This window comes from Bombina bombina, chromosome 1 (genome assembly GCF_027579735.1).
Source record: "Bombina bombina isolate aBomBom1 chromosome 1, aBomBom1.pri, whole genome shotgun sequence".
Classification (NCBI taxonomy): Eukaryota; Metazoa; Chordata; class Amphibia; order Anura; family Bombinatoridae; genus Bombina; species Bombina bombina.
Genome location: NC_069499.1, coordinates 723,286,726 through 723,298,986, shown reverse-complemented (window position 1 = coordinate 723,298,986; position 12,261 = coordinate 723,286,726). Strand labels below are relative to the sequence as shown.

Here is a 12,261-nt window from a genome sequence, read left to right as displayed (position 1 = left end):
CTTCTATAAGGTACGAAGAATCCACGGATTCATCCTTTACTTGTGGGATACAATACCAAAGCTACAGGACACGGATGAACAGGAGGGACAAGACAGATGGTTAAACAGAAGGCACCACTGCTTGAAGAACTTTTCTCCCAAAAATAGCCTCCGAAGAAGCAAAAGTATCAAATTTGGAAAATTTGGAAAAGGTATGAAGCGAAGACCAAGTCGCAGCCTTACAAATCTGTTCAACATAAGCATAATTTTTAAAAGCCCATGTGGAAGCCACCGCTCTAGTAGAGTGAGCTGTAATTCTTTCAGGAGGCTGCTGTCCAGCAGTCTTGTATGCCAAACTGATGATGCTTTTCAGCCAAAAAGAAAGAGAGGTAGCCATAGTTTTTTTGACCTCTACGTCTTCCAGAATAGACAACAAACAAAGAAGATGTTTGACGGAAATCTTTGGTCGCTTGCAAGTAAAACTTCAAAAGCACGAACCACGTCCAAGTTGTGCAACAGATGCTCCTTCTTAGAGGAAGGATTAGGACACAGAGAGGGAACAACAATTTCCTGATTAATATTCCTATTAGTAACAACCTTAGGAAGGAATCCAGGTGTGGTATGCAAAACTACCTTATCAGCATGGAAAACAAGATAAGGCGAGTCGCATTGCAATGCAGATAGTTCAGAAACTCGTCGAGCCGAAGATATCGCAACTAAAAACAGAACTTTCCAAGATAGAAGCTTAATATCTATGGAATGCATAGGTTCAAACGGAACCCCTTGTAGAACTTTAAGAACTAAATTCAAACTCCATGGCGGAGCAACAGGTTTAAACACAGGCTTGATTCTAACTAAAGCCTGACAGAACGACTGAAACATCTGCAGACGCTTGTGCAGTAGAATTGATAAAGCAGATATCTGTCCCTTTAAGGAACTAGCTGATAGCCCCTTCTCCAATCCTTCTTGGAGAAAGGACAAAATCCTAGGAATCCTGATCTTACTCCATGAGTAGCCTTTGGATTCGCACCAATAAAGATATTTACGCCATATCTTATGATAAATTTTAATAGTGACAGGCTTTCGAGCCTGAATCAAGGTATCTATGACCGACTCAGAGAAACCCCGCTTGGATAAAATCAAGCGTACAATCTCCAGGCAGTCAGCCGCAGAGAAACTAGATTTGGATGCTGGAATGGACCTTGAATCAGAAGGTCCTGTCTCAGTGGCAGAGTCCATGGTGGAAGAGATGACATGTCCACCAGGTCTGCATACGAAGTCCTGCGTGGCCACGCAGGTGCTATCAAAATCACCGAAGCTCTCTCCTGTTTGATTCTGGCAATCAAACGAGGAAGGAGAGGAAATGGTGGAAACACATAAGCCAGGTTGAACGACCAGGGTACTGCTAGAGCATCTATCAGTACTGCCTAAGGATCCCTTGACCTGGACCCGTAACGAGGAAGTTTGGCGTTCTGACGAGACTTAGAAAATCCGCTTCCCAGTTCTCCACTCCTGGGATATAGATTGCTGATAGATGGCAAGAGTAAGTGTCACTGCCCATCAAATTATTTTGGTACCCTCTATCATCGCTAGAGAACTCTTTGTTCCCCCCTGATGATTGATATATGCTACAGTCGTGATATTGTCCGACTGAATCTTATGAATCTGGCCGAAGCCAGCTGAGGCCACGCCTGATGCGCTTGGGGAGAATTAGATGGCATAATCGGATTCCCTTCTGACTGAGAATCATCCTGCGACATACTTTTAGTAGCTAAAATATGTTCTTTGCAATTTATTGACCTTTCAGTGCATGAGGGACACATTCTAAGTGGGGGTTCCACAATGGCTTCTAAACATATTTAATATTGACTTTCCTCAATGTCAGACATATTGAGCAGGCTAGTAATGACCACAAACAAGCTTGAAAACACTTAAAAAACGGTACTGCGCCTTTAAGAGAAAAAAAAAAAAAGCATACACGTTCTGCAAAACTGCTTTAAAATACACCAATCTTTCCAAATTTTTTATATCAGACTCAATTTGTGTAGTTAACTTTGCCCCACAAGAAAAACAAACATTTAACCCTTTATTGTGCAAACCGGATTGATAATAAGGCCTAAATCCGGAAAAAAAACACCCCCAGCACCTCGCCTACCTGCCCTCAGGGATTAGAAAAATGGGGTTAAAGCATCAATTTGGCCCAAAACTTAAACAAGGGCAAAAAATGTTAACAGCACTCCCAGTTCACAAAACGTTTGCCCACAAACATTCAAAAACTCAGTGTCAACCATTTTTGAATTAGCCCTTTATGCAAGCTTAGTAATGCCCTTCTATAGCTCTTAGGATTACTGCTTACCCTTACCCTCATGGGGATACTGTCAGCCTTTCTGAAAAACACAGTCTCTCCAGAAAAAATGACTGAACATACCTCACTGCTATATAGCATGAAAACGTTCCTCACACTGAAGTTTCTTGTACCCCTCAGCCTCTGTGGGAACTGCACTGGATCTTAGTGACAAATGCTAAGATCATCATCCTCCAGGCAGAAGTCTTCATCCATCTGCTGCCTGAGAGTAAATAGTACACACCGGTACCATTTAAAACAAAAAACTCTTGCTTGAAGAAATTAAAAACTAATATTTTATCACCTCTTTCACTTTACCCTTCCTAGTACTTAGAGTAGGCAAAGAGAATGACTGGGGGGTGGAGCTAAGGGAGGAGCTATATAGACAGCTCTGCTGTGGTGCTCTTTGCCACTTCCTGTTAGCAGGAGGATAATATCCCACAAGTAAAGGATGAATCCGTGGACTTGTCGTACCTTATAGAAGAAATATACTGTATACACATAAAATGGACATTCCAACCTAAATTGGAATCCACATGGATGCATTTCAGTTTTGAATAGAAGCATTTTTTTTTAATATACATGTATTAGCAAAAATGCTTCTAACAAAAGCTATAGCGGTTTCAAAAGTGTATTTAAATATTCACAGTGCACCAGAGAGCCTAAAGTGCTTTTACAGTATGGTAATGACTCAATTTGTTCATTGCTGAAATAATACAAGCCCCATTAGTGCTCTGAGCAGCTGCAGTATTTGAAATGTTGGTGCACTGAGAATATCTAGCTATGCTTCACATGCACCTGCAGAGAAAAATGTTAACACTAAAACAGAGAACTTTTACTAGAAGCATTTTTGCCAAAACGTGTACATGGCAAATATGTTTATGATCAAAGATTTAATTTATCTAGGTGCATTTAAAATTTTGACTGAAATGTCACTTAAAAATAAAAAAAAATTGAGAATAAGAAACTGTTGGGACAATTTAGATGATATATTTTACAGCAATGTAATACTTTTGTACTTACGCATCATATTCGTATGGCAAAACTGATTCCACGGAATCCAGGCGGTTAACAAACAGCTCAATTTTCGACTAAAAATAAAGAGAACTCATAATTAAAACATTTTTAGATCACAGTATTGTCGACAAAACAGAATTGTTAGTCAGTTACCAAAATTCCAAATACAAAACTAAGGCGTTTTAAATATCAATAACAAAGTGTATTCAGATAATGACTGACATATACACACAGACACACTGCATTTAATATGTAACCAACGATTCTCTTGTTTGAGTTGACGTATTCTTCTGTACAAGAGCAGGTGGAACCATCAAAAGTTTAATTTGCAAAGTGTAATTAAAAAGGGTAGTAAAATGTTGAGACTGTAATATAAACTGCTTATGTGTAGTAAAACAACTTTGCAATATTCTTCCATTATGTATTTGCCCCCTTTAGCTGTAAGTTTTCAATTCTGAGAACTAAAAGATCACATGGTAAGCTTCACAAGCTTAAAAAAAAAATCAGCACAATGTTATTAAAAAAAAAAAAAAAAAAAAAAAAACACTCCCTGATGGGCTATATAAATAGATCATCTACAAAGCATCTATGCAAAGAAAAATCTAATGTATAATGTCCCTTTAAGTGTTGTAAGGTTTTTTAAAAACATTTGCAAACACAGATATCCTGTGAGGGCCCATACAACTTTATTCAAGCTCAGAGAGCTGGAGGTGGTGTGTATTGTGCCTATAGACACTTAATTTATGTCATATAAGCCTCTGCTGACTCTCTGAAAAGGCACCCTCACAGTATATGTGCGTATGCAGCTGAAAAACAGTAATAACTTTTACTCTAAGCATTTTTGCTACATGAAGTATATTGCAAAAATGCTTCTATTTATAATTGAAATGCATATTTACATTTTGAACTGTCTATCCCTTCAAGTGTCCAGTATTTAACAGAATTTGCTGGATACCTGGCAACTCTAACTGTAAAACATCAAAAGAGAATGCGATACGCTGAGTCGAAAAAGTCAAATGATGAACAAGGTTTATTTGTTAGTCCAATAGTATACTGGTACAGATATAAGTCACAGTCAGGAACGCCTAACTAACTGTAAGAAAGGTATCAGGATATGGAAGATAAAGGTTTTTAAAAAAAAAAAAATACTTGTTCAGAGCAAACTCTTTAGCCAGAGAGTGTGGTTTGATTGGATTTAGATACATACATGTATGTATGTATGTATGTATGTATGTATGTATGTATGTATGTATGTATGTATGTATGTGTGTATATATGTAGTGATGTCGCGAATTGTTCGCCAGCAAATAGTTCCCGGCGAACATAGCTTGTTCGCGTTCGCCGCAGCAGCGATGTTCGATCCGCCCCCTATTTGTCATCATTGAGTAAACTTTGACCCTGTATCTCAGTCTGCAGACACATTCCAGCCAATCAGCAGCAGACACTCCCTCCCAGACCCTCCCAGCTCCTGGACAGCAGCCATTTTAGATTCATTCGGAAGCTGCTTTCTTAGTGAGAGGAGGGACAGTGTAACTGCTGCTGATTTAATAGGGAAATCGATAGCTAGGCTAGTGTATTCAGTGTCCACTACAGTCCTGAAGGACTCATCTGATCTCTGCTGTAAGGACAGCACCCCAAAAAGCCCTTTTTAGGGCTGCTTTTTTTTTTTTTCCTGTGTAATCTAATTGCAGTTGCCTGCCTGCCAACTTGTGTGTCAGGCTCACAGCGTATACTGTGCCCACTTGCCCAGTGCCACCACTCATATCTGGTGTAACAGTAGTGTAAATAATTTAAAAAAAAAAAAAAACTTTGACTGTGAAACATCAGTCTGCTAGTGTAATCTAATTGCAGTTGCCTGCCTGCCAGTGTGTGTGCCAGGCCCACTTGCCCAGTGCCACCACTCATATCTTGTTTAATAGTACTGTAAGTGTTCATTTAAAAAAATAAAAACTTTTTGGACTGTCAAACATCAGTCTGCTTTTTTGTGTCAGGCTCACAGCGTATACTGTGCCCACTTGCCCAGTGCCACCACTCATATCATGTTTAATAGTAGTGTAAGTGTACATTTAAAAAAAAAATGACAGGCAGAGGCAGGCCACACCGCAGGTGCCCTCGTGGTTGTGGTGCTGTGATTCCCTTTGGCCATAGAATAATGCCCAGTGTTCAGAGGCCACGTCCCATGAACTCGAAAAGTTCTGAGGAGGACATAGTTGACTTTTTAACAAAGGACACCCAATCTTCTATAGCTTCCGCTCCGAACCTTGACGCACCATCCTCCTCCAGCTCATCTTCGGGCACCTCTCAAGTTACCACCACTCGCCAGCCTGCCGCCACCACCAACACTAGCACCACAGCGGCTTCACTTGATCTGTCAGAGGAGTTTTGTACACATCAGTTGGAAGAAATGAGTGATGCGCAACCATCATTGACAGATGATGTAGATAACAGTGATATGTCTCAGTCAGGCAGCATTACAGACATGGACGTACAGTGTGATGATGATGATGATGATGTTGTACCCGCTGCTGCTTCCTTTGTTAATTTGTCAGATACAAGTGAAGCGGTTGATGATGATGATGCGTTCGTGAATGTCACGTGGGTGCCCGCTAGAAGAGAAGAAGAACAGGGGGAAAGTTCAGATGGGGAGACAGAGAGGAGGAGGAGACAAGTTGAAAGCAGGGGGAGTTTGTCGCAAGGAGCTAGTGGCACAGTCAGACAGCATGCATCGGCACCCGGGGTCAGCCAGACAGCACGCCAATCAAACGCATGCTGTTGCCACCACCAGAATGCCGTCATTGCAGAGCTCAGCAGTGTGGCATTTTTTTGTGTGTCTGCCTCTGACAACAGCGATGCCATTTGCAACCTGTGTCAAAAGAAACTGAGTCGTGGGAAGTGCAACACCCACCTAGGTACAACTGCTTTGCGAAGGCACATGATCACACATCACAAACGCCTATGGGATCAACACATGAGTAGAAGCAGCACACAAACTCAAAGCCGCCATCCTCCTCCTGGTCCAGCATCTTCAGCCACGTCAACCACTGCTGTCCTCCTTGCCCCCTCTCAACCATCCGCCACTCCGTCTCTCTTCCAGAGCAGTTCCTGCTCATCTGCCCACAGTCAGGTGTCTGTCAAGTCCCCCCCTTGCCCGGCGTCTGACAGCTGGCTTGTCTGAACTCTTAGCCCGCCAGCTTTTACCATACAAGCTGTTGGAGTCTGAGGCATTCAAAAAAATTGTAGCTATTGGGACACCGCAGTGGAAGGTACCCGGCCGAAATTTCTTTTCACAAAAGGCAAACCCCAACCTGTACTCGATTGTGCGAAAGGAAGTAATGGCATGTCTGGCACACAGTGTTGGGGCAAGGGTCCATATGACCACTGATAGCTGGTCTGCAAAGCATGGTCAGGGCAGGTATATCACCTACACTGCGCATTGGGTAAACCTGCTGACGGCTGCCAAGCATGGAATGCGTGGCTCTGCAGAGGAGGAGTTGGTGACACCGCCAAGACTTGCAGGCAGGCCTGCTGCTACCTCCTCTACTCCTCCTACTCCATCCTCTTCCATAACCTCCTTGGCCGAGTCCTCTTCTGCTGCTGCGTCTTGCTCCACATCAACGGCACCCCCCCCAGCTCCCCAGGTACTATTCCACATCCCGGATATGGCAGTGTCACGCCGTCTTGGGGTTGAGTTGCCTGAAAGCAGAGAGTCACACCGAACCAGCACTCCTGTCCGCCCTGAACGCACAGGTGGATCAGTGGCCGCACCAACTGGAGATCGGCAAAGTGGTTTCTGACAACGGAAGTAATTTGGTGGCGGCATTGAAATTGGGCAAGTTGACACATGTGCCGTGCATGGCACATGTGTGTAATCTGATCGTACAACGCTTTGTGCATAAGTACCCAGGCTTACAGGACGTCCTGAAGCAGGCCAGGAAGGTGTGTGGCCATTTGAGGCGTTCCTACACGGCCATGGTGCACTTTTCCGATATCCAGCGGCAAAACAACATGCCAGTGAGGCGCTTGATTTGCGACAGCCTGACACATTGGAATTAAACACTCCTAATGTTCGACCGCCTGCTCCAACAAGAAAAAGCCGTTAACAAGTATTTGTATAACCGGGGTGCTAGGACAGCCTCTGTGGAGCTGGGAATTTTTTTGCCACGTTACTGGGCGCTCATGCGCAATGCCTGTAGGCTCATGCATCCTTTTGAGGAGGTGACAAACCTAGTCAGTAGCACCGAAGGCACCATCAGCGACATCATACCATTTGTTTTCTTCCTGGAGCGTGCCCTGCGAAGAGTGCTGCAACAATACCTAATTTTTTCAGGCATGTGTACATGCCAAATTTTTCTGGCCTCTGGTGCTGCACTGTGGCTTCAAAAACAAAAAAAAAAAAAAAAAAAAAAAAAAAGACACTTAACAGGATTAAACTGATAGGAATAATACTACTTAACACACCACTCCTATCTGGTGGCAAATTAGATTGCACGCGCAGTTCCCCAAATTTGAAGTAGGAGGACCGACCAAGCATCTTTTTCCATCTCCCGGTTCCTAAAATCCATGCCATATACACATCCCCTGATAGGGGACACTGCAGTGGAAGGTACCCGGTCGAAATTTCTTTGCACAAAAGGTAATCCCCAACCTGTACTCGATTGTGCAAAAGGAAGTAACCTTACCATGGGTCCCAAACCGCACGTCTTGTAATTCTCTGTCTGGGAAATTATCTATCAAATCTATCTATTTATCTATCAAATCTATCTGTCTATCGTATCTATCAAATGTATATTGCATCTATTGATCTATCTATCAAATTTATCTATCTTGTGGCCGGACTGTTTTGTGACAGCCACTTGTGTTTCGGACAAATGTCCGTCGGACAAAAGTCCGGCCACGATTGCACGCGCAGTGCCCCAAATTTGAAGTAGGAGGACTGACCAAACATCTTTTTCCATCTCCCGGTTCCTAAAATCCATGCCATATACACGTCCCCTGGCGCCACAACTGCCTCTGGGAACCTTACCATGGGTCCCAGCCCGCACGTCTTGTAATTCTCTGTCTGGGAAATTATATATCTATCCATTTATCTATCAAATCTATCTATCGTATCTATCAAATGTATATTGCATCTATTGATCTATCTTTCTTGTCTATGTATCTATCAAATCTATCTATCTCGTGGTTGTGCAAATGGACTGTTTGCGGTTGTTTGCGGTGCGTTAAACGGGGAGTTTGGTCTGTCACTGTGAAGCGGGCGTAACCCTTACACTACCTGATCGATACAACATCATACCTGATGTTTTAGACAAAAAAAGAAAGGGCGCCTCCTAGTGCAGCCAATTTATGTAAATAGATTATATATATTAGCAGATTTTGTACTCACATATAGTGAAGGCAACGATAATGCCTAGGTAGACGGTCTGGAAACTTATCAGTGTCCCAGTTGACTGTGCACGATGAGAAGGGCTGCTCCTCTTGAATGGAAAAGGTCTGGAAAAATGGAATAATATACAGAGGGCGACTCCTAGTGCAAATCAGTTGATACAGTTGTTAACCCCAACTAATCCCTTTAGAGAGATACTCACATATTATGGAGCACACTATAGTGCTAATGAGGCAAGCTGGGTATATTGTGGTGGCCCAGCGCACATAACACTCTGGCAAGCAGTAGATCAATGTAGCAAATAGAAGATAGGAGACTTCAGAAGTATATCAAAATAAGATTTATAAAAATAAATAAATGAACATAAAAACAATCAGTAAAACACGCTACGCGTTTCTCAGAGCTCACCACTCTGTTCCCTCAGGCAAGTTCTACTGAAATGTGACTGAAGTCTCCTATTTAAACCCAAAAGACTAATTGGGATATCAGTTACACCCATTACACACCCTTTTAATTAGCTCATGCTAATATTACCATATCAACTCTGCTACCTACACCTAACATTCCTTGAATAGCATATGCAACATGTTTGATACATATTTTACAGAGATCTGATGAAATAACTTTGTATATAATTCAACATTAGTTAAATTCTTTGTACAATGTAACAAAACATCATCCTATAAAAATAAAGAACCCTTACATTTATATAGCTAGATCTATCAACCATATACCTTTATGTATCACAATATAAAATAACTATGTATTTATTTGTAATATATATTTTCTTCAAATAAGAATAAGTATATGGCACTTAGCTTAATCTTCTTGTTCGCAGTGTTAGAACCATCTTGTGTTGCAATATGTGTAAGATATAACTTATGGATGTATATCATTTTTCGCTCGACTTTTGGTTCCTTGTATTGTCTTATACAATTGACGAGATTTTCTATGTCATTCTAAAGTAATACTCTTTAGGAGTAATACTCTTTAGGTTTACTACGCTCTCTACCGGAAGTGGTCCTAAGTAGTTTCGGTATAGACCAATGCTAGTATATAATTGCAGTGTTGTGCGCTAAATGACCAATAAAAAACAGAGGTGTGTGCCAGTGATCCAATCACTAGATTTTTAGAATTGGCCAATCAGTGTGGATTTGTCGTTCTCTGTGTTTGAAATACGTGCTGATCTTTACCCGTATAGCCTTTAGCTTATGTAGCTGTCACAGGACTAACTGAATATCCGGCAATGTTTTTACTAGTACTTATCCCCAAAGTTCCTTGCTATATAAAAAAACACCCTCATAGGTTGAGTCAAATTAGTCTTCAATTTCGAATCATGAACTGAATAAAAGACAATTATGCCATAATCTCAATGTTAGTACTGAACAAAAAAAAAAAATGTTTTTATTCGCCCCCTCTATAGAGGTGTGTCCGTATCAACCAATGGTCTTTTATGGTTGTTAATGACACATTATATATATATATATATATATATATATATATATATATATATATATATATATATATATATATATATATATATATATATATATATATATATATATATATAAATATATATAAATATATATAGATTAAATGTGCTCACAAGCTGATCTTAAGACGTTAGCTAGACTCTACTACCAATAGAATGTCCGTTAAATTTCTTTAAGGCTGCATTATAAATGTGGTGTTGACTATTTAATTTTATAAAATTAATATGTGAATTACTTTTAGACTTAGTGACGGTCACTTAACGATAAAGAATAATCTACCATGTTATACATATACATGGTTTATGAATATGATAAATAAATTCTATTATAAAATAAAAAAAATATATATAATGCCAAAGTGATTATTAGTGGAACTAACCAAGTAATCGAATATTAACTGACCTGATTCATAACTACTCACAGTAGACACTAACAATTTATGTTGATGTCTATAAGCTATACTGTGTATTGATAAATATATGTGTGTATACAGTGTATTAATATATGACAAACAATTATAGTAGCCCAATGTGTGATTATTACCCTATTGTAATGTGCTTGTGTAATATTAATTGTTACCTAACTGTATATAGCATGTATAATAATATATAAATATAGTGGAAAAATAAATAAGACTCTGTTAATATAAACTAATAATGAAAATTATGAACATAATATTTATCATATAAGATAATACCTAGACGTCACTAACAGTGTTGGAATATGTAGTAGGACTTATACTTGATCCTATAATTAAAATGCTGCTGTATCTATAACTTCATTTAGACCTTCTGGATATAGAGTTGAAAATGTATAAATCCAGAAGGTCTCTCTTTGACGGAGTTTTGTCATGATATTTTGTGAGTTGCTGGCAGTTACTATCTCCAATGGAGTAATCTTCATAAGACATTTCTTAGTACCATGTGTAGTTGTATGGTGTCTAGAAGTGCTATATTTATCAAGTCCTTTCCTAATGCATCTAAAGTGTTCTGACCATCTTTGTCTTATCATCCTGCAGGTGCGGCCTATATATTGTAGGCCACAAATGCAGGTGATACAGTAAACCACATATGAGGAGCTGCATGTTATTTTTTGTGTTAGTGTAAAAATTTGTGTTGTTAGCTTCAATGGTACTCTGTCCATTGATTGTGTACTTGCACATACTGCATCTACTCTTATTACATCTAAAGAAACCCATCTTAGCACTATGTGTGGTTCCTAATGGTGATGGATTTCTATTTAAAGAAGGGTCTGTTTCTCTGTTACACATCACTATTTTGCTTGGTGCCAATTTTTCTTTTATTGTTGGTGCTCGCCTAAAAGTGCAAAGAGGTTTTTCCCCTAGGATGGATTTCAATACGGGATCTTTCCTTAGTAGTGTCCAGTGCTTCGTTAGGATCTTTTTGATCTCCCTATGATTATCATTATATCTCGTAATGAATGTGGATTCATATCCTGAATCAAATGATGATTCTATTTTCTTTTTATTGATTAATAAATCATTCCTATTCTGGGCACGTGCTCTATAGTAGCTATGTTCAATAAGTTGTTCAGGATAATGTTTCTCTTTGAACCTATCTATGAGAATCTGACTTTGAATGTCATAAGTACTAATGTCTGTACAATTCCTTCGAATTCTTCTAAACTGGCTATACGGAATGTTGCGTTTCCAACTGGAGTAATGATTACTATGATAATCAAGTAAATTATTACTATCAACTGTTTTAAAAAAGGTGCATGATTCCACCTTATCATCTATGCCCCACATTAGGGAAACATCCAAAAAATCAATTTTATCTACTTTTATATTCCATGTCAATTTGATACCCATATTGTTCCTATTTAATTCATTCTGAAATGTTGTCAGAGAGTCTAATGGACCTCGCCACAGAAAAAGAAGATCATCTATATAACGGCCATAGAAGACCAGATTTTGCTCCCAGTTTGAATCATAGATGTATATTGACTCAAACAAACCCATGAATAGGTTTGCAAAACTGGGAGCAAATCTGGTCCCCATGGCCGTCCCCTTGATCTGAATATAA

At 39.8% G+C, this 12,261-nt stretch overlaps 1 protein-coding gene across 1 annotated transcript in view; it reads right to left on the bottom strand.

Moving 5' to 3' along the window:
• LOC128645912 (transmembrane 9 superfamily member 2) overlaps positions 1-12,261 on the bottom strand; it is a 662,966-nt gene that overhangs the window by 573,061 nt on the left and 77,644 nt on the right. The window contains exon 2 of the mRNA XM_053699233.1: positions 3,347-3,414. Coding sequence (XP_053555208.1) covers positions 3,347-3,414 — 68 coding nt within the window. The remainder of the gene's footprint in view (positions 1-3,346; positions 3,415-12,261) is intronic.